At 46.5% G+C, this 23,510-nt stretch overlaps 1 protein-coding gene across 3 annotated transcripts in view; it reads left to right on the forward strand.

Annotated features, from left to right (window-relative positions):
* LOC138497732 (RING finger protein 151-like) overlaps positions 1 to 23,510 on the forward strand; it is a 506,808-nt gene that overhangs the window by 266,776 nt on the left and 216,522 nt on the right. For all 3 annotated transcript variants that reach the window (XM_069621367.1, XM_069621368.1, XM_069621369.1), the window contains exon 5: positions 4,592 to 4,712. In XM_069621367.1, coding sequence (XP_069477468.1) covers positions 4,592 to 4,712 — 121 coding nt within the window. The remainder of the gene's footprint in view (positions 1 to 4,591; positions 4,713 to 23,510) is intronic.

Consider the following 23,510-nt stretch of genomic DNA (forward strand, 5'->3'; position numbering starts at 1 on the left):
AGGTAAAGAAATTACTTGTGTCCCTACTTGAAACCCATGAAAGGGGAGGTTCTGAAATGAAGGTGTCAAGTAGTATGGAGGGTGCTGCGGGAAGACTACATTTGTCGGATGTTGCAACCAGCCACAGTGGTGATGCTTGCATCGGCACAGGTTTTACGAATGTGACTGGCATAGGGCTCACTCTGGAAAACAGGGCCAGTTCCGGGCCCAAGTATGATTTGCCTGGAAAAGGGTCCCAGTCTTTATTTAATGCAGGCCCCCTGTACCTAACCAAAGCATATAGACTCCCATAGCTCCCCCACCCCTCCCGATGTCTGCATGGCGGGTAGATCCCATACCCAGCGTTGTTTGTAAGGCCGGTAAACCAACCACAAGGGTCAACCACATGGAAATGAAACCTTCCCCTTATGACTATACCGGACCATGCACACGGGTTGGGCAGGACAAGAAAGGAAGCAAGGTGGATGGGGGATGCACGGGGAGAGTGCTATTTTTAGACAAGGTCCCAGATTACTGATAAAAGATTCTGAAAATTGTGTTCACATACTTATTATGGAAAAACTGTGGGCCCAGTCATGTTTTCAGATGGGAAAACCATAGACTGATTGTTGGAGAAAGAAAGATTTGTAAAGGAATCTTCTATATCTGAAGAAGACTAACTATGGCCACTTTTTTACAAATACTGGGAACTGTGAGATGTTACATTTGCAGAGACCTGGGCCACATGCAGCAAAATCACCTATGGATATCTTTCTAATAGGGATGTATCAATAATGTCCAAAAATATTTGAGCTTTAGTATGAGAAGAGATATGCCTTTTAGACAAGGTCCCAAAACTGCTAGGAAATCACCCTCACACTAGGGATGTCCTTGTTAATGAAAGCATTCATTTGTTCCGTGCAGTGCTTGGCAGTATATCAGTAATACACAAGGATCTACTAAGTTGTACAAGGTTTCATCATCTTGGAGAAAGTGGTGTTGACTCAATACAAATCGAGCTTAGGGAGTCCACCGTGGCAAATGGAATATTGGGAATGTCTATGAGAGCCCAGCCCCTCAAAGTAGTCTCCGGGAAGTACCTTCAACTACTTTGCTAAAGTGAACCGGTGCAGAAACACATGCACGGGAGGAGAGAGTCATTCTCCTGTGCCTTAGTTATTCTTATAGTGGTAGGGTCAGCATAGGTTAGTTTTGGATTGGACAGATCTTTCCTTTGGGACTCGTTGACAGGCACCCTAGTTAGTTTGGTTAGGCAGGGAACTACCGCAGCGTAGGGTAAGTCGGGCCTTTTCATATTTTCTTTCAATAAAGATTTATTCAAAATGGAAGGCCTGAGTACTTCTTCTGATGCACCACACTATGCTTTTGCGGGTCACAAGCTTTCAATCAGTCATGGACATGCAGGCGTTACACACCATTTCACAAGTCCAGTGTCAAACTACATCAGTGAAAACTGTAGGGTGCAGTTATTTAGCTATGACTTACCAAATGCTACAGTCTCTTTGGTGGGAGGGAAATGCTATCTGTTTTACACTATGCACACAGCAAAGCAAAGGCCAAATAAAATTTGTTCTTATTTAAATGTAACCTCACTCGACTTTGAATACAGCGAAAGCAGGATACATTTCACACTAACATTCTACAATATCTTGTTCTCATTTTGTTGTTGATGATAGTTTATCAGCTAATGCTTGCTATGCCCAGGAAATTGCAGTGTTCAACAATAAATCAAGTTTCATTTGGCTTTAAAAATAGTGAGAAAGTAATGTTGCACTTCACACTTAAATAGTAAAGCATTCTATTTTGAATGAGCCTCTCCCTATAGGGCTATCCCCACCCATTCCTGCATCTCAGCAGAGAAACAGTGCTAGAGGGCCTATATCTAGCTACATTTGGGAATTTTCCTACTCACCTTTGAATAACACTTTAAGGCACAGAGCAGGCAAAGACCCTCAAGAGTTTTCATCAATCTCTCCGTCATCCAGCCCCCTTCTGGCTACTTCTTCCCTCTAGGAAACAAGGTCCGCCGTAAGTAAAATCTGCTTCAGGCTTCTTCATGGATAAAGCCTCTCCAACTCCAGATATTATCCAAGCTTAGCACTCATCCATTTGTCACACGCATTCCCCTTTTGGCAACTTTCAGGATCCTAGGTCTTCCCCTCAATTTCCCTTTATGTTTCTGCTTATATAAGGTATACTATTCATATACTATGGCATTGCGATCTCACAGTTTCTGATTGCTTAAGTCATTCCAATGGCATGATAAACAGGCTAGCACACCAACAGAATATACCCCTTAATTTCACATGGTGATCATGGTGTTTCTGAACATGATAGGGGTGTGTTGTGAGTAATTCTGAACTTAAAATTGTATCTCTTCTATAACTCTTCATAGTAACATGATACATTAATGAAGTACAGATTTATAGACTCCCATGACCTTCATGATTTATAATTTTATCAATTATTAATACATCTACAGATTCCAGAGTAGAGTAATTTTGTAGAGTAGAGTCTCACAGTTTCAAAACAATGTTCTCTTTTGTTCTAGGTCATATCATTGGGACCTATGTCATAAAATTGTGTTTAAATGCCTAAATAATGGTAATTCAAATGACCCATTATATTTCTGTTGGGGTCAGCACAATAAACTTCATGAACAGCTCTCAGATGCTTCTTTGTGAAACCTTCAGTCATTGATTTATATGGTTGGCTGACAGAGGCTCCTTTGTTGGTTCTGTAATTAACTTGACCTTCGATGAATTTGATTGTGTAGTTGGTGACAAAGGTAACACTCTAAGTGTAATTAGCTGCATTTGAAGCTCTGGGCCCAGCGAGCAGAGCCCCATATAATGGGATCAGATTACATTATATCTCTCGAGAGAACTGTGTTTGAGGCATAGTTGGAATGTATTTAAATTTATTTTTCTAAGAATAATACGCTTGAGATGAGCCCATGTAAGTGGGGCATCTCATTAACCGGAGGCCTTGAACAGATGTGTCTTTATAATATGGAATGTAACGTGTTTCTTTGGTGCAAGATAAATACGTCTGTTTATATCTGGATTGCAAAGCTAATCTCCCGGGACTTGAACCCTTCCCCCCATCAGAAATATATGCTGGGATAAACCAGAAACAAGATTGTTGTCAGGTTCCCTGGAATCATCAGCAATACTAGCATTGGCAAAGCAACATTAGAACACTGTTCTGTCAATGCAGATTCAAGCAGTAATGTATTCCCTGTTTTAAGTCTCACATAGAACTATAACACTTAATATATCTACAATAAGATTCTATATTATATATTTATAATGCATGAATTCTATGGTAAACATTTCACAAACTCTGAATAAAATGCACTATAAGTTGGCATGCCTTGCACATTATGATGCTTCATTTTAAAACACACGGCTCTTTGATTTATGAAATTAAAGGTGAGCTTGTTAAAACTGAATGTTTTCCAGGTAATGTAAGAACTGGTGCTGGTTCTTTTGGATTTCCCGTATTCTTCACACCACTATTTGCAGAGAACGGTGTTATTACTGATTAGATGTAATGCTGCTTTGCATTTCACAGACTCCATATTTCTTATTTGTGGAGTTATTTACTGTACATTGTTTCAATGTAGTAAGGTTGCATTTTTCTGATGAAAGTAGAACGTTTTCGCGTCTTCACCTATGCAGTTCCAATATTGAGTCAAAGTTTGGGAAGAAATCTGCATCATCTATCAGTGCTGTCTCCTAGGCGAGAAGGTAACTACCTGCATTTTGAAGGTACATAGTTTCATAGTATTTGAAGAAAAACACCACACAAGTGAATGAGGTAAAATACTATCCAAATCCTTTGCTTTAGATTCAGCCAATCTTCCTTTCGGTCTTGTCCACTACAGACTGTACCAGAACCCAAACATCACTCAGCCTCTCATGCATCTATTCATCCAACAAGGGATTTGAAGCCAAAATTTGAAAAGGTTTTAGTGCTTTTATATAGGGAGAACTTAGGATATTGTTATTTGCTGATTAACCAGAGATCCACTAAATAGCCCCGTTTCCACCCATTCCATGGCTCTCAGATTAACCAGGGAGTTTCTGGTTGAAATGCTACAAGACGTATTTTCAGAAACGACTTTCATTCTTGAGAACTAGTGATGCTTGAGTTTTGTTATGTACATGTTTGAGTTATTTACTTTGCTGTTAAGCGTGGCATCATTTGGAATCATGGTATCCAGCCATGGTGAAACGTGGAGAGAGACAAACTGTAAGAGAGCCTGTTTGAATTTGCATTCAAGTTCTTCATAACACTGAAGCATCCCTCATTTTCCTGGAACTCAAACTCATCTATTGTGGGCTTTTTATCTCCTTGCAAATCATCCACTTTTGACCTAACTTTAATGTATCTTTTATTGATTTGTTTTTTATCTGAATGTACTGGTTTGGGCATTGACCTCTACTGTCTTTACTGTTTAGTCTACCACTCCCCAAGACACACGGTATAACTGTACCTGAAAGTTGCCCACTGTACTACAATTCACTTGCAGAAAATCTTTAAAAGATTTGAAGAGTGAACAAAATTGGTTCTCCTGTTGCTCTAGGTCAGAGATGATATGCAGAGTAGAAGAATCAAAACACGAGATGGAGTCAAGACTGGACTCACAACGGAGACATATGGTCCAGAAAGAAAGTCTTCTTCAGAATGAAATTGACGAACTTAAGGTAAGGTATAGGGCGTTGGTCATCACCTTATAATAAAAGTGAAACCTATTAATCGTTGACTTTTGGGAACATCCTAATGCTAATAACCTTTGACTTCTTGTACATATGTGACTGGCATTTTTCAAAACAATTGCCTGTCAGGGACTTCTCCAAATAAGAACATTTGCAGTGATTTAGCCCACCAGTTCAAGTACATGTTGAAATAAAAGTTGTTTGCACTGAGCCCATTAATTTTCCCATAAGCAAAACGGCGCATTCATTAGATGTGCACTGTGAAAACCTCTGGGGGTATTGGCTCTTAACAAGATACATTGATTATGTAATATGTAATGTTATTAGTGAAGTCCTCAGTGTGCTCATGGGCTGCAGGGATGTGGCTTAGAGTTTAGGTGGCGAAGTTGCCAACACTAGACGAATTTCAAGCATTTTGTTGCATCATTTCAACCGAAGCTTTTCATTGACTATATGTGTATATGTGTACTTGCCTGATTCTATACTTCGTGTATGACCCTGGGGCATGGCCTGCGCTAAAGTCCCAGTCACAGTATCAGTCCCAGGAATACACATAGGGCATGGCCTCAGCACTACAGTATGTCCTCTGGCCATAACCTAGGCAGTACAAATATCCACTGTGCTCCTAGGGCAGTCATTTTGTCTAGAACATGCACTGCAGCATCATATGCCTTTACTGTACTCAATATTGATATTTTATGGGCTTTTAAAAAAAACCTCTGAATGGATTTCCTCCCAAACCAAGTAAATGTTTATAATTTTGGCTAGATACAAACTTCTCATCCATTTTTGTCATCTGTACAACATTTTCTCTGCTCCACTTTGGCAAAACAAAAACTCTGGGAATTTGAATGTGATGTTATTTGGACTATCCCTATGTATAACTTTGCCTCCCCTAGATAGAATTTCATAAAACATTCCAGGAATATTCTGATTGGGCTATATTATACATGTGATAGGCACGATGAAAGTGATTGTAGTTCATAGACATTAAAATTTCTATTTTATAAGTTGTGTTCAGATTTGTTTGGTGGTATTGGACTGAGTAGTTTTGTTGAGATGTTACAAATGTTTTTCCCCACCTTGTCTTTGGCTAATCTCTATATGGATTTTCCACTGTCCTACTACTCGCTCCTGCACAACAGTGTTCTTCGGGTTCTTCTTCTTCTCTCTGTTGCATGAGCCTTTTCCTGCATCCAATCTGCTAAAGTTCAGTCAACCAGAGATTGTCCAGGACAAACGCATACCAGACAGTACACATACATTTGAAATGCTTTGTGCTGTTCCATCCATGGGAGCCAACATTGATTTTGCAGGGTTTGCCCTGGGATCGCACCACCATAACTTTATTCTCCCAATGGAACTTTACTAAAACTTGCAAAATAACTCTGATCGAGCTTTATTTATTTGGGTGTTCCGACTAAATTGTATAGAATGCACTTCATCACATATACCTTTTTGAATTGTTTTGTTCAATCCCGTCCCCAGGGTTCAAAGCTAATAAGCCTAAAAAATTGACTTTGGAATCCAATTTCACTCTACATTTTTCCAGGGATGTAAAACTTTGCAGTCTATAATAGATACATATAGCTGGAATACTGATAAAAGATTCTGAAAATTGTGTTCACACACTTATTATGGAAAAACTGTGGGCCCAGTCATGTTTTCAGATGGGAAAACCATAGACTGATTGTTGGAGAAAGAAAGATTTGTAAAGGAATCTTCTATATCTCAAGAAGACTAACTGTGGCCACTTTTTTACAAATACTGGGAACTGTGAGATGTTACATTTGCAGAGACCTGGGCCACATGCAGCAAAATCACCTATGGATATCTTTCTAATAGGGATGTATCAATAATGTCCAAAAATATTTGAGCTTTAGTATGAGAAGAGATATGCCTCTTATTATGAAACTACGCATGAAACATGTTCAATTTGGAATGGAAGTGAGGACGTTTCCAGGAATACTCTTGGTGGGGTATAGGACTGGAACCATGGTCTTTGGGAGCAGAATCTTTATGTAATCTTTGTCCTTGAAACAGCTTAAGCCAGACCTTCAACATAGCAATCGAGGTAGGACAACAAGAAACTAGGGCCATGTTAGATTCTGGCAGTAAGCAATGATATTGGTACGAAGTTGGATAAACCACAAGATTATGGCAACAAACAGGCAATTAGTATCACTTAAGTTTTCAATTTCAATTGAAAATACTTAGAAAGTTCTTGCAATGTATTCCTCTTTACCTGCGAGCCCCAGTGGTCTCTGCTCTGGTTCTCAGCAGGATTGAGTACTGTAATTCTTTATACTTGGCTCAGTTAGACTATTGATAAAGCGTCTGCAGGTTCTTTTAAAATTCTGCTGCCCGTCTGGCCACTGGTACTCCCTATCGGGAGCATATTTTGCCAGTTCTCCATTCCGTTCACTGGCTGCCTGTGGCAAGGTGTGTGCACTTTAAATCTTTATGCTTGGTGCACAGGGCCTTTTGTGCTGCTGTCCCGGAGAACCTGCAGCAGACATTTCGACCCTATGTTCCTGCCCGCACGCTACGCTCTGTGCACTGCTCTCTTCTGACTATCTCTAGGCTCCGTCGATCGAGAACTGGAGACTGACCTTTTTCGGTCAAAGCTGCCACTTTGTGGAATGCTCTCCTGGCCGCCCTCCATTCGGTGTCTGGTCACTTACAATTCAGGAAGGCTCTGAAAACTCTACTTTATTAGTTTTCTTTCTCTCTTGACTCTTATGATCTCAGTCTTGCCTCAGGGTGTCGTTTGCACTGTACTTTGCTACAAAAAACTATAACATAACAAAGTACATGTGAATCAAAATCCCATCTCTCATACAAAGTAAAATTCAAAATTAATCAGACTGCGATCCTGTGGAAAGTAGTCATAATGCTCCGACTACCTGAATTAGTCAAAATCGCAATAGATTTTCTTTTTTTTCACTTTCAATTTTCTTTATTGACGACCAGTGTAAGTGTCTCATGGCAAGAATAGCATATGAGTTTAAAACCTGCTCTCGTCAAAGAGTACATTTATAGCAGGAACCAAGTGGCATTGACCTCTTTGGATAAGGGGACAAGAAATTAAAAATCCTACGATGAGCTGGGTCATCTACGAACTCATGAGAAAGCAAGCAGCAGGAGCATGAAATGGTGGGAGACCTTGATTGTCGACTTTTAAAAAAATTGTTTCTTTATTAAGCGCTTGATATCAAAGTATACACAAACAGTATCACCAGCCTATCAGAATTTATTCCAGTCTGGTGGGTAGTAGACCACAGATATAAACTGCAAAAAGATGTGCAAGTGTATAAGGATTAACAGGAGCATCTGACACAGGTAACATGAAGTGGTTTCATTAACGATACAACCCTCAGCAAAAGCATATTACATAGGAATATCGCCATCATGAGTTCTCAACATCAGGGGATTACTCCTCATGCTACTTGAAATTTGTAGACATACGGGTGAATGTGTGGTCCGAGGAGGGTTTCTCACTGTCTGTGTTTGCACACGTATTTAGCTGCCGGCACGCTGGTCTCTGGGGCACTCTAACAACACAGTACACACGACAGTATGACGCAGGTTAACATCATCACATGGATTGTGAGGGGCCTTGGCACATACATGAGGAGAAACAGAGTTAAGTCCTATCTCCAGTGTAAAAAAATCTTGGTTGCTTTGCTACAGGAGACGCACTTGACGACCAAAGAGCAGGAGTCAGTGGTGAAGTATTGGGGTGGGGCAGTATATGGGGCCCCTTTTTCTAAATGTGCACGGGGAGTTCTCACGTGGATTAGCAGCACACTCCCATTTCAGTATTTAAGCAGGGATAGCAATGTTGATGGCCGTTATGTTATCCTAAAAGGGTATATTGAAAGGGTAGAGGTGGTTATAGTCAACTCTTATTTTCCGAATCATGCCATACCATCATATGTCCAAAGCCTAACTGAATGTGTTGCATCTCATAAGGACACTTTCTTCATATGGAGTGGAGATTTTAATTGTGTACGGGACAACATGCAAGATATATCCAATCCACCTAGGCCTGGGACTGCCACAGCGGGTACAGCGCTTAACACTGCTTTAACTGAATTAGCTCTCGCAGATGTATGGCGGGAGATACACCCAGATCAGACTGAATACTGTTACTATTCCCCACTGCACAATCTCCATACACAACTGGATTATATCTTTGTAGGGGTTGAACAGTTGCCGCACCTTACTAGTGCTGACTACATGGGCAATGTGGTTTTGGACCACTCACCACTTGTAGTGGTATGGGATTGTAGAAGACCGCGAACCCCGGTGCCTACATGGCGCCTACACACAGACACTCTACAAGATGTGGCCTTTCATGAACAACTCCGAGATGCCCTGTCCTTATACCTTGAGAAGAACATTGGCAGTGTCAGTAGGTGGGTGACGGTCTGGGAAACTTTGAAGGTGGTCACCAGGTGGGAGGTCATCGCTAGAGCAGGGGGTGTTCGGAGACAGCTTAACACACAATTGGAGGTGCATGACAGTAGAGTACGAGATCTGGAAGTTAAGCTGCCGATAGAACAGGCGGTGGAACGCCCCCTTCGGGAGGCATTACCAAATTGCCAGGCCACTTGGGAGCGGCTGTCAATGTTTGATTATGCCACTAAAACAGCGTGCATGCATGCAGAGGGAGACAGGTCAGGAAAGCTCCTAGCGTGGCTATGCTGGAAGGAACACCCCAAAACACAGATCACACTTTGGAGAGATGAATGTGGGGAACCCTGGAGGGCGCTATCCAGTGTTAATGACATATTTGCCACTTACTATGCAACACTCTACAGTCATAGCTCACACAATTCAGCGGAAAGACTATCAAACATCTTCACTAAAATCATGCTCCCCTCACTCACTAGTGGTCAGCGCGACCTGCTAGACCAACTGTTTACTTTACAAGACCTGAAGGGAGCGATAGCTACATCCGCTGCGGGCAAAGCGCCGGGAAGCGATGGCCTCCCGGCCGAGTTCTATAAGACATACAGGGGAGAGCTGGCACAAACACTCCTGAAGGTCTCTGAGGAGGCCTTTGAGACCGGGACACTCCCAGACTCAATGCGGGAAACGTGGGTCGTACCAATGGTCAAACCTGGAAAGTCGGCGGACACATGTGATTTGTATAGGCCATTAGCTATGCTGAACTCTGATGTTAAGCTACTGACAGCTATGCTTGCATCCCGTCTTCGGAATTGTATTGCGACGTTGATACATCCAGATCAAACTGGCTATGTGTCTGGTCACAGTACCACCTTTAACTTGCGCATGCTACAACATATTATTGAACAGACAAACAAAAGTTCTGGGCAGTATGTAGTGGCCTCACTCGACGCCGTGAAGGCTTTTGATTCTGTTTATTGGGAGGGGATGGAAGCAGCATTGAAGGCCTTTCGATTTGGGGAGCATTTCCAGAGGTTGTTTAGGATTCTCCATACCGCTCCTACTGCTAGAGTCAGAACAGGGCGGCACATATCCAAACAATGGGACATACAGAGGGGGACACGACAGTGGTGCCCCCTCTCGCCGATGTTATACATATTAGCACTCGAACCCATTGTAGCGTATCTCAGGCAGGAATATCTGGAAGCCGGGATACGTATTGGAAATACCACTCACTTATTGTGTGTGGATGACGTTTTGCTTTACCTCTGCCAACCAAAACACAACCAAAACACAACCTGCCCCTCCTACTGAAAATATTATATAATTTTGCCAGTCTGTCGGGATCACATTTAACAGACACAAGTCATGTATTTTTCCTCTTGCAGAGCTGATGTCAGGCTAACCTCCACGCTAGACTGGGGATTGAAATGGGAGCACGATTGCCTTAGGTACCTTGGTATACAAGTGGTGCATACTCCAGAACGGACACACATACTGAACACACTGCAGAAAGTAGAAGGAGTTAAAAAATCAATGGCGTTTTGGTCTCGCCTCCCCCTCTTGCTCATGGGCAGGGTGGCCGTTACAAAGAAGATTATACTACCAAGGCTGCTAAATGGTTTCACTAATGTCACTTATTACATCAAGGTCCCCTTTTTCCGAGAGCTGGAAGCGTTACTGAGGGATTTTTTATGGGGCCCCAAAAGACACAGATTGGCCATAAATATATTGACACTTCCATTTGAACATGGTGGGGTTCAACTGCCTAGGCTAGAATTCTACTATTTAGCAGCGCAACTCAGTTTTCTCACCAAATGGTTGGCTGATGAACACAATGTGGAACACACCCTGCTTGAGAGCCCGATTCGTCCAGTGCGGTTACAAGAAACACTTTGGCACCCGCCCTGCACGCAATGCACACAGCCGCTGTTATTATCAGTGGGTAGGAAAATCTTGCATCGGACATTGAAAATCCTGAAAATCCCACATCCCTACTCACCGCACAGACCTACATTGATTGTTGACAAAAGGGATCCAGATGAAATTAAGATTGCGTGACACTGGGAAGAAGTGGGCATTGTAACATTGGGTGATTAGTATGAGGGCGGTACCTATAGGGAATTTTCAGACCTTGTCCAGAGGGAGGGTCTCCGTAGGGGGCAATTCTTGAGATAAATTTCACCAAATTCGCCAAGCACGCCTGGCCAGACTGGCCGAGAGATCCCCAAACAAATGCACTCCTGTTGCTTATGTATGAGCTGGAAAGTGGCTGGAGACCAGTGTCCCGATTGTACAAAGCCCTCATTGATGGCACGCTTATAGAGCACACACAATTTAGAACCAGTTGGGAGACAAACCTGGGTACAGCCTTCACAGACAAGCAATGGCAATGGGTGCTCGGCCACGGTAAACATGTTTCAAGCAATGCAAGGTTCAGACTCCTTTAGATTAATGTTCTGCACCACACATATTTGACACCGGCTAGAATTGCTAAGTTTAACAATGATGCAATGTCTAACTGCCCTAGGTGCGGCAGAGCAGACATATGATGCATATGTTTTGGGAGTGCGTGCATGTGCAAGGGTTCTGGAATGTGATTAAACTTACCTGTGTAACTACTGGAATAACCCGATACCAATGGACCCCGCAAGAATACATTTTGGGGACTTGCACCAGGGCCGGTAAATATAAACCCATTTCCAGATTTATGGATCTGGCCTGCATTTTGGATAAGAGATGTATTGCTATGACTTGGAAGTCAAATAAGGGGCCAGGGTTTGAGGTGTGGTTGAAAGAAATGCAATGCTGGAGCACTACCGAAACAACGGCACGGGGTCGGGCCATTGATGTGCATGGTGGGGAAGCGGGCCTCCTTTTCGAGGCATGGAAGTCTCTGGTTAACTCTGCATTGTACCCCTCGGATGATAAACCCCCATGAGCCCCAGATAATCAATACATCTCACTTTTCATCTTGCCAAATGGACAACATAGATCCAGAGACTTGTACCTATACCCGTATAAGAGACAATGCGGGCAGAGATTGAGGTGAGCCCGTACTACAACAGCGTAATTGGTTGGTCAGTGTTTTCCTTTTCCTCGTTTATTTTTTATTTTAATTTTTTCTCTTCCCTACCCGGTGTTATTAGCCAACCTGTTTGTCTGGTAGCCCTCCCTGTATACCCCCCTTTCTAATGTTTATTTTGTTGGCCTGTTATGACACTAAAGATTTGATTCATTCAAGATACTATTTGTCCCTAATTGTTATGTTTAACAAAATGCAAATAAAAATATGTTTTAAAAAAACGAAATGAGTTCTCAACAGGTAGGACTTAAAGGGTTGCCAAATATCACCAGGGCGGTTCCCCAACGGTTGGATGCTGGACCATTGATCTTCAGTGTCCGAGGCCCAGGTAATTGCACACAACCATTGCTTGACCATCGGTCTGATGGGTTTAAGCCACTTTAACAGTATGCATCTCATCACTAATAACATACATAGACCAGCAAGTCTGCTAAAACGATCCCCCAAATCCTGAAATCTGTGAAATAAGCCTTTCATCGGTGTAGGATCAAGTACACAATCAAACATATCCGAGAGAGCTGTACATACATCCCTAAGAAACCATCTATCCTTGGGCAACCCCATATCATGTGCAGGAACCCAGCTTCATCCAGGCCACATATAGGGCACATATGTCGATTGATAGAATTGCTTTAGTCTGGCTGGGGTACAGTGTTATCTGTGGAGTACTTTAAGTTGAATCAGGCTAAATCTAGAATTAAAGGAAACCCTATGGGTTTGCATGCACACATCTTCTCGGTTCATATTCATTGCAGCGACCCCCAAACCGTTAAATTCCATACCATTGAAAAGAAATGCATTGACAAAAAAAGCATCGAATGCATTTATTGAAAAAAAAATGTAATGGGGGGGTTCATCCCAACCCCCCCTTTTTAACCCTTAAAACCCAAAAATATTCAACTAAACCCTTTAGCATTGAAAAAAATGCATTCAATGCTTTTTTTGTCAATGCATTTATTTCAATGGAATGGCATTTGACGGTTTGGCACTCGATGCATTGACCAGATACCATCTTCCCATATCTCATCCGTGATGTTCATGTTCAAATCCTGTGCCCATTTAGAGCCCACCTTAGTGGGGGCCCCCTCTGGGGTTCTGTAACAACCTATATAGTGTTTATACTATACCCCGGGTCTCGTGAGCCTTCATAATGAAGTCAATCATAGAGTCGTTAGGCGGAATAACTGGGAAGTCCGCCCATATCCCCTTGAATGCTCTACACAGTCCACGGTACTGGAGCCAATGCATAGACTGCCGCTGCATAAGTCCACTTGTGCAGTAATAACATTTCGAGGGGGATTGGGTCCTCCGACGTATTCCATATCTATGACAGGTAATGTCCACAGCTGTGCTGCTTCGGAAAATCTTCGGCGTCTGCGTCCTGCATCGATGACGTCGATGCGCCGTCCCCGAGGACCTCCTCCGACAGCGGACGTCACCCGATGTGATAAGTAGGACGCACGACGCCCATAGCCTCAGTTCCGTTTTTTCTGCGAACGTGTTCGCTTCGTGAATCTCGGTACGCCTCGACTCTTTGGAGTTTGCTGTATTCTTCTCGGTTCGTTGAACCTGTTCGGTTTTTGTGAAGACCTGTTCGTGGCGATGTCTACTTCGTCTTCAACCCCGCGTCCGGGCTTCAAGAAATGCAGGGACTGTGGGTCCAAGATGTCGGACTCGCACGACGCCTGCCTCTGGTGCCTCGGGGAGGCCCACGATACAGACGACTGTGTCGACTGCCAATCGCTCACGGCCAAGGCCTTGCGGGAACGCAAGAAGAAGCTGTCGGTAGGTTGGGTGTCTAAGCCCCGGAAGTCGAGGTCTACGGGGCTTTCGACGGATGACTCGTGAGGCGACTCTCTGCGTCATCGTCGGAAATCCAGTGGGTCTCCTTCCAGGAGTCGGTCTCGCCACTCCTCCAGCTCTTCGAGGCATTCCAGGAAGCGTTGGCATCGGTCGCCTTCCCCGTCCTCTTCCGAGGACTCCGCCCGTCAGCGGGTCGCTTATACCACCATGCAAGCGACACCGGAGGAATGGGCTTCCTTCGGGAAGCAGATGTTAGCAATTCTTGAATCGCAGGGCACCGGTCCTTCCGCGCCTCCGAGTGGGTTCGGTCGGCACCGGTCGAGAGACACTGCTCGTACGCCTTCGGGCTCGGGTAGTCGGCACGGCTCGCGGGAAAGGTCACGCTCGGACAAGGGTAGCCGTTCTCGAAGCGCTCAAGACCGCGTGATCCTGTGCCGTCTTCGAAGACGACTTTGACGCCTGTGGCGCCGAGGTCGTCGACGATTTCTCTCGAGGCTCCGCCTCTGAGAGGGTCGTCGACGCTGTCGGTGCCTAGGTCGTCGAGAGACATGCTCGGAGCTCCGGCTTCGAGGCGTGTGTCGACGCCGTTGATGCTGGTGGCGCTGCAGCTGACCTCGACGCTGATTCGCTCGCCCTCGACGCCTTTCAAGGCGGTGGTGTCGGAGGGGCCCCGTGGCACGGGGTTAGCCCCTAGAAAGGCTCTGGCTAAGGTCAGGCATAGCTTTGGTCCCCAGGTGTCTTCCTCTCACCACCTGGAGTACATTTCAGAGGGTGATGAAGGCTCTGATGAAGGCTTGGTTCCGGTTACGGTACCAGATGAGCTGCTCCCGGGCCATAGCCAGTTTGATGACATCAGGCAGTCACTGCATGATGCCAGTGGACTGGACACCTCTCCGGAGGTGGAGTTTTGTAGGCCGGAGCATGGCACTCATGCCTATTCTTCATACCGGAGCCTTATGTCTCGGGTCACCGAGTACTTGGGATGTTCGGCTCCCCCCAGGGGAGTTCGTTCAGGATGATCTCACGGACATCCTTGATCTTGGTCCCCCCACTGACCCGGTACTGCCATTTCATATGGCTCTGCAGAGAAGGGTGGCAGCGGCTTGGACTGCTCCGGAGAGTCTCCCGGCAGGGGGCAAGTCTTTGTCGTGAAAATACCGTCCAGCCAGTAGCGACTCCTGCTACTTGTCCAGGCACCCCACTCCGGAGAGTTTGGTGGTGCAGGCGGCTACGGCCCGGCAAAGCAGGCGTCGTATCCTACCATCCCTCCGGATAGGGACGACAAACGTTTTGACAGCAGGGCGAAGAAAGTGTTTTCTTCAGGGGGTATGGCGCTTCAGGCGGCCAACTCCATATGTGGCTTGTCTCGTTTCACACACACTCTGTGGAACTGTGTTGCATTAGCGGCTGAACATATTCCCGAAGGGGACGAATGGGATGGTTTCCTTGCTATGGTTCAGGATGGCAAGGATGCCATGTGTGAGGCCGTTCAGTCGGGTTTGGACATGGCAGATTGTGTCAGCCGGTCCATGGCGGCGAGCACCGTAATACGCAGGTTTGCTTAGTTGCGGAAGTCTGGGTTCGCTCCTGATGTGCAGTCCCGGCTCCTCAACATGCCCTTTGACGGTGAACATCTTTTTGGCAGCAAGGCTGACGAGAGCCTTGATAGGTTGCAGACCTCCAAAGCTGCAGCAAAGTCGTTGGGCGCTGCAGTTCGACAACCTCTGCCTTTTCGTCCTAGGGGACAACAATGGAGGGGAGGTTCCTTTCACTATTATCCTTCAGTAAAGCGAGAGGAGCTAGCAGTCAAAGAGGCCACCGTAAGAGTGCCAGAGGTCGAAAACAGGGTACTCGAGGTGCCAAGGCCACTCGGGCAGTTGCCTCTTTGCCCTCAGGCAACGCCGCAGCCGCTACCACTCAGTCATGAGGCCAGGTCCCATGGTTCGCCGGTTGGGGGAAGGTTGGCGCAGCATCTTGTAGAGTGGCGTGCCATTACTTCAGATGTGTGGGTTCTGGAGATCATAACCCACGGCTACTGTCTTCCCTTTCGGCAGAGGCCTCACAACAATCAACCTGGGAACCTCTCTTTGAAGAGTCCTGATCCACTCCTTGGGCAGGAAATTCAAGCCCTGCTGGAGAAAGGCGCCATAGAACTGGTGCCTGTAGCGGAGAGGAACAAGGGATGGTATTCCCCTTATTTTTTGATTTAGAAGAAAGACGGGGGATTGAGACCCATCATGGACTTGCGCGGTTTGAACAAACTCCTCAGGAAGGACAAGTTCAAGATGGTTACTCTCTCTCAAGTCCTCCAGGCCCTTCAACTTCAGGATTGGTTGGTGTCTCTCGACCTCAAGGATGCTTACTTCCATGTGCCGATCCATCCCAAGCACAAAAAGTACCTGAGGTTCGTGGTTGGCGACTCGCACTTTCAGTTTCGGGTCCTGCCGTTCGGTTTGACCTCCGCCCGGAGGGTTTTCAACAAGCTCATGGTGGTGGTGGCAGCGCATCTCAGGAAAGGGGGGATTCACGTCTACCCCTACCTGGACGATTGGTTGATCAGGGGGAGCTCTCCCGAGCAAGTCCTGGATCATCTGTCCGTCACCTGCCACTCCCTTCACAAGCTGGGCTTCTCCCTCAATTTAAGGAAGTCCCATTTGACACCAACACAGCGGCTCCAGTACATCGGAGCAGTGCTCGACACATCCCTGGGGCAGTGTTTTCCTCCCCAGGTGAGGGCTCTTCACATTCAGCAGATGGTGCACAAGTTTCAATTTGCCCAGAATCTCCCAGCGTCCGAGTTCTTGAGACTGCTCGGCCTCATGGCATTCTGCATTCTTCTGGTGCCAGAGGCTCGTCTGCGGATGAGATCTTTGCAGTGGGCACTCAAGCTCCAGTGGTCTGAGTCCTCCGGCAGGCTGTCGGACCCTGTTCAGGTGCCGCCCTTGGTGGCCCAGGACCTTCTGTGGTGGGCCGTCAAAGGCAATCTGATGAAGGGGGCCCCATTTTGGCTGCCTTGGCCGGAGGTGACGATCGTGACGGACGCATCCCTCACGGGATGGGGAGCTCATGCCAACGAGTTGACAGTCAGCGGTCGTCGGTCTCCGTCGGAGTCCAGACTCCATATCAATCTGTTGGAGCTGAGGGCCGTCAGGCTTGCCCTGAAGGCTTTTCTGCTGACTGTGCAAGGGAAGAGTGTCCTGATTCTAACGGACAACACAGTGGCCATGCACTACCTCAACAAAAGGGGGGGCAGGGTCACTTCCTCTGTGCAGGGAGGCGATGCAGCTCGAGTTCTGGGCCATCCAGCAGGAAGTTTTGATCTCGGCTGTTCATCTGGCCGGAGACGACAACGAGACGGCGGACGCTCTGAGCAGGCAGAGCGCGATCACTCACAAGTGGGAGCTGGCACAGGAGATTCTCCTGGAGATCTTCGCCCTTTGGGGGACCCCTCAAGTGGATCTCTTTGCCTCCAGTGTCAACCGGAAGTGCGAAAGGTTCTGCTCGCTGGAATTTCCTCCAAAAGGAGCCTTAGGAGACGCGTTCGTGGTGGAGTGGTCATTCCCACTGCTGTACGCGTTTCCTCCAGTCCCCGTCATCCCACAAGTACTGTAGAGGTTCCCGGATGATCCTCATTGCTCCGGCGTGGGCCCGGAGGACGTGGTACCCGGACCTTCTCGACTTGTCCATCTGCCCTCCACGTCGTCTTCCCTACCGAGACGATCTGCTCTCACAGGAGGGGGGTCAGGTTCTCCATCCAGAGGTCAGATCCCTCAACCTTCACGCTTGGCTTCTGAAAGGTTGAGCTATAAGGATTGGGACCTCCCTGAAGATGTGATGGAGGTGTTGCAACAAAGTCTCTGTACCGTTGCCGTTGGAGAAAGTTCTGCGACTGGTGCAGAGTTAAGAATGTGGATCCTTTTGAGTGTGACATTCCTATGGTTCTGTCTTTTTTGCTTTCTTTGGCCCACAGGGGCTTGCAAGTGGGGACCATTAAAGGTTACCTGGCGGCGCTGTCCATCTTTAAGCGCTCGTCTGAAGAATGTTCCTATTTTAAGATTCCTTTAATTTCTCCGTTTTTGAAAGGGCTCACTAATGTGTTTCCTCCGTCACCTTTTCTGGTGCCCGGTTTGGGATTTGAACCTTGTTCTTAAGTTTCTTATGGGTGCTCCGTTTGAGCCTTTGCATTCTTGCCCTTTGAGACTGTTAACTCTGAAAACTGTGTTTTTGGTTGCGGTTACTTCCGCTCGCAGAGTGAGTGAGTTACAGGCACTTTCAGTTAAGCCACCCTTCACTGTGTTTCATAAGGACAGGGTTGTCCTTAGAGTTCGTCCTTCCTTTCTTCCGAAGGTGGTTTCGGAATTTCATTTGAGCCAGAAGGTTGTTCTTCCGGCGTTCTATCCTCCTCCACATCCTGGTAAGGAAGAGGAGAGGCTCCATAGGCTAGATCCTAGGAGAGCGTTGAGCTTTTATATTTCGCGCATGTCCCGGGTCAGAGTGGACCATCAACTTTTCATTGGTTACGCTGGAAAGCGTTTGGGACAAGCTGTGACGAAACAGACTTTGTCTCGTTGGATTATTTTAGCTATCTCCGAGTGTTACCACTTGGCGGGTAAGGACCCTCCGGCTGGCTTGCGGGCCCATTCTACCAGGGGAGTGGCTGCGTCTACTGCCCTGCAGAAGGGTGTTCCTATTCGTCACATCTGTGATGCAGCCACCTGGGGTTCAGTACATACTTTTGTACGCCACTACTCCCTCGATTCCATCCGAGGGCAGGATCTGGCCTTTGGCAAGGCAGTCCTTTATTCCGCAATTTGATTGGGCATGCTAAATTTGTGTTCTAAATTCTTTTCCCACCTCCTTGCTTGGTACTGCTTTGGGAGTCTGTCATAGATATGGAATACGTCGGAGGGCCCAATCCCCTTGAAGAACAAGTTACTTTCTTACCTGGTAACGTTCTTTCGATGGGATGGTCCGACGACGTATTCCATATCGCTCCCTCCCTACCTTCCCCGCTGCAGAATTTCTTTTGCGATTGCAGCTTGCATCCCGCAAGGCCTTGTGTGTCTGACTGGCAGAAAACTGGTGGCACCCGTTCTGGGGAAAAAAACTACAACTGAGGCTACGGGTGTCGTGCGTCCTACTTATCACATCGGGTGACGTCGGCCATCGGAGGAGGTCCTCGGGGATGGCGCATCGACATCATCGACGCAGGACACAGACGCCGAAGATTTTCCGAAGCAGCACAGCTGTGGCCATTACCTGTCATAGATATGGAATACGTCGTCGGACCATCCCATCGAAAGAACGTTACCAGTTAAGAAAGTAACTTGTTCTTCCAGATACATAAATATCTCCCAGCAAGATAAACCCATCCTGAGCCCACTGTCGCACAATAGCAGCATTTGCTCTAGGGAGAGCTGGGATACAATTACATTGACCAAGATTTGTCTATCCGGATAGGTCTTCCTCTCCGACAGAAGCAGAGATCGGAAAATGTTACAGCGGTTGATGGATCTCAGTTATCATCTGGCCCAGTGACGCATTATACCGAAAAAGTTACGCTTCTGTGTCAGGGAGGTCACCAAGAGGACATCACCTTCAATCTCATTGGCGCTCCTCAGTTCCAAATGATATTAGGGATGCCTTGGCTGGAAACCCATAATCCCAAGATCGACTGGCGTAAAAGAGTTCTGCCTTTCGCCCAGACTGTGCTAACACCTGTTTCAACAAAGAATGCTTAGTGAAAGATCACACTAAACCAAGTTCAAAGAAAGGAATCGTATTCGGTCTCACCAGTTCTTTACCCTCTGAATACCTGGATTACCAAGATGTATTTTAAAATGGAGCAAGTGAATACCTTACCCCTGCACAGAACGTACGACTGCCAAATTGATCTTGTACCGGGAGCCCAATTCCTTGCAGTCGGATTTACACCGTAACGGAGCAAGAAAACCAACATTTAAGACCATACTTGGATGATTATTTAGCCTGGCTTCATTCGCCCGTCAAAATCCCCTGCTTCCTCTGCCTTATTTTCCGTGCCTAAGAAGGAGAGAGACCTGAGAACTTGCATTGACTACAGAGCCCTCAATCAGATCAAGGTAAAAAACCGGTACCCATTGCCACTCATTCCAGAACTTCTGGATCAAGTAAAATACGCGCAAATTTATACCAAATTGTAATTACGGGGGGGGCTACCATCTGGTAAGAGTCAAAAAGGGGGATCAGTGAAACACAGCCTTTCGCACAAAATATGGCCTTCACGAATATCAGGTTATGCCCTTTGGGATATGTAATGCCCCCACAGCGTTCAAATATTTTATGAACGGCGTGCTCTGTGAACTATTGGACGTGTGCGCACCCGTCTATATCGACAACGTTCTCATTTACTCAACCACCAAGGAGGATCATGTCAGACATGTCCGGGCTGTTTTAGAAAGACTTCGACAACATCGGCTGTATGCCAAGTTGGAGAAATGCTTCTTTCACGTGACAGAGGTTGAATTCCTCTTGTTTATACTCACACCGCGAGAGGTACACATGGACAGGCACAAAGTAGATACCATCCTCCAATGGCCCTCACCAACTTCTACAAAAGGTGTACAAAGTGTGCTCGGGTTCGCCAATTTTTATCGTCGGTTCATCCCAGGATTCTCCCAGATTGTTCACCCCATCACATCCCTGCTGCCAAAGAACAAACGATTTCAGTGGACCACAGAAGCAGAGGAAGCCTTCAAGACCCTAAAACGAGCATTCCCATAAGCACCCATTTTACAGCATCTCTGACCCGAATTGCCATACGTCGTCAAAACCGATGCTTCCAACGTAGCAATGGGAGCGGTTTTGTCTCAGCGAGATCCCGAAACAGGACAATTACATCCCGGGGCTTTCTGGTCTCGTAAATTCTCTGCTCCTGAATTGAACTATGCGATCACAGATAAAGAACGGTTAGGAATAAAAGCATCATTCAAGGCATGGAGGCATTACCTTCTTGGAGCCAGGCACACAGTCACCGTCCTTACGGACCATCGTAACCTACAATATCTGAAAACCGCAAAAGCACAATCATCACATCAACTCCGTTGGGCTCTCTTTTTTGCGGAAAATGACTTTAATAGAAGGACATCCAGGAATTGTAAAACTCAAGCAAAGAGAAAGAAAAATTACTGGTGCCCCACTTGGCGAAAAGATATTGCCCAGTTCATCGCGACCTGTGGTGTTTGCGCTCAACGCAAGTATCAAAAACAAAGTCCTGCAGGCCTTGTACATCCTTTGATGGTGTCCCCGGCGCCTTGGCATACGCGGTCTATGGATTTTATTACTGATCTTCCCACGTGCAGCGGATACAACACCATTGTGGATCTGTTCTCTCAGATGGCCCATTTCATTCCTCTAAAAGGGCTCCTGACGGCCTCTACTCTGGCCACCGTCTTTTTGGAACAAATTGTCCGACTACACGGATTCCCATCAATATTGAAATCAGACCGCGGAACTCAGTTTGTCTCAGCTCTCTGGAGGAGATGTTGCAGAATCCCCAAAATCGACCTTCGATTGTCCACAAGTCATCATGCCCAAACCGATGGCCAGACCGAATGGACCAATCAAACTCTAGAGCAGTACTTAAGGTGCATGTTACAACAAACCAAAGACACCTGGAAGGACATACTCTGGTTGGCCGAATATGCATACAACAATTTCATCCACACCAGTACAGGACAAACGCCCTTTTACACAGTATATGGTCGACATCCACAAACATCTGTCTTTGATTTGCTTGAAGCACTGGAGATGCTAGCGTTAATAACCTTACATGAAACCATCACTCGAGTCCTTAAGCAGGCAGCAGAACATTTGACCAGAGCCAAAGAAAAGCAGAAACAGTTTGCAGACAGACAACGAAAGGAGGCTCCAAATTATCAGGTCGGGGACAAGGTTTGGTTAGCTTCCAAAAACATTTCTCTGAAGGGGCCACAAATCTTCCATCCCAGGTACCTAGGACCCTATTCCATTAAAGCTGTGATCAAACCTGTGGCCATGAAATTAGAATTACCGGCCCACATGCGGATCCACCCGGTGTTTCTTGTCTCCCTCCTAAAACCATTGAGACCAGGTGCTGTCATGATTCCTGCCCTTCATGTCCCCAGCCCTCCAAGATGTCAGGCTGGAGCCAGGCCATGATCACCTACATGGCCCTCAAGGGCCTCTCCATCCCTCCAAAGACCCACTTGGAGTCAGACTTGGCGTATGTGGCACCAGACTCGCTCACTCCCATAGGATAACATTGGGGATTGGACTTGTAGTGCATTGATGGGGACAAGATGTATGCCCCCACATATTTCGGTTCCCAGAACTGCATGTGCAGTCTAGTCTTTTGGGTGTGTTTCAGCCCAGAGACACCTGGGATACCTAGAGACTATTTAAGCCACGCCCAGGCTGAGAAACATGCTTTGCGTTTTCTGCACCTGCAGGATGACACTCACTGTGTTCGGATCGGTCTCCAGTACGCCTGCATCTTTCTTCTGCGCTCAGCTCCTGCAAGAACAAGAACACCGTTAGGAACAGCCTTACCTTGCGGCGCTTCTACCCATCATTCTTCATCGCTCCTTCTGTTCTGCGGGCATCTTCGGCGGTGTCATTCCCATCCCGGCACGCCGCTTCCTAAGGAAAAAGGAAAAGAACAGAAAAAAGGCATTAGTAAGCATTCTGCAAATCTTCGCTTATTTTTAAAGACTGTACGAGCTTCAAACGCTTACCTGAATCCCAGCCTCTCTGGGGGAACTCTGTCTCCGGAACTTCTCATCCATCTGCAAGAGGGAAAAGACAGTCCAGGTTAGCGTGGAAACATCTAGAGGCGCCGCATACCGCGCTTACTCACCGCATTTTTTCTTCATAACCGGCATCCACGCTGAAAACGTTGCGGCGCCTAAAAGACAAGAAAAAGTACTCAGTTCAATACAAATACGAAAGGGGTGCATCGCGCATCGTGCTCTCACTCCCCTTCAGCGCTACTCATCTCAGCAACACGCTGCCATCCCCGGACACCGGCCATCATCTAAGGAACGAAAGGAACGAAGTTAGAAAACTGTTCAAAAGACTCATTATACTTACCTGTCAGACTTTTGCCAGTGAAGTAACTAGGCAGCAACGAGCCTGCATAAATCAATGCGCCCCTGCGCTAAAAGCAGAGGGAGAGCACACTATCCAAGAAAACAAGGTGAGCTGTGGATCAAAGGGAAGGGTTGGACCCCGGGGAAGAAGGGGTTCAAGCACACAGAGACAATAGGGAGTTAAACTCTACCAATCCTGTGTTTCAGGCCCAGTCTCCAGTCGAGTAGCCTCCAGGGAAGGGTTCAATGTCGTAAGAGGTCAGAACAGGCTGAGTGACGTCCCCGTGGATACCAGGTGAGCGTTACAGAATGCAAAGCCTCACATCAAAATCCACCTGGGCGTCATGGAAACGTCAGAAACCGACCAGTTAGCCC

The sequence above is a fragment of the Ambystoma mexicanum genome, chromosome 5q (assembly GCF_040938575.1).
Source record: "Ambystoma mexicanum isolate Mex_15411 chromosome 5q, UKY_AmexF1_1, whole genome shotgun sequence".
NCBI classification, from domain to species: domain Eukaryota; kingdom Metazoa; phylum Chordata; class Amphibia; order Caudata; family Ambystomatidae; genus Ambystoma; species Ambystoma mexicanum.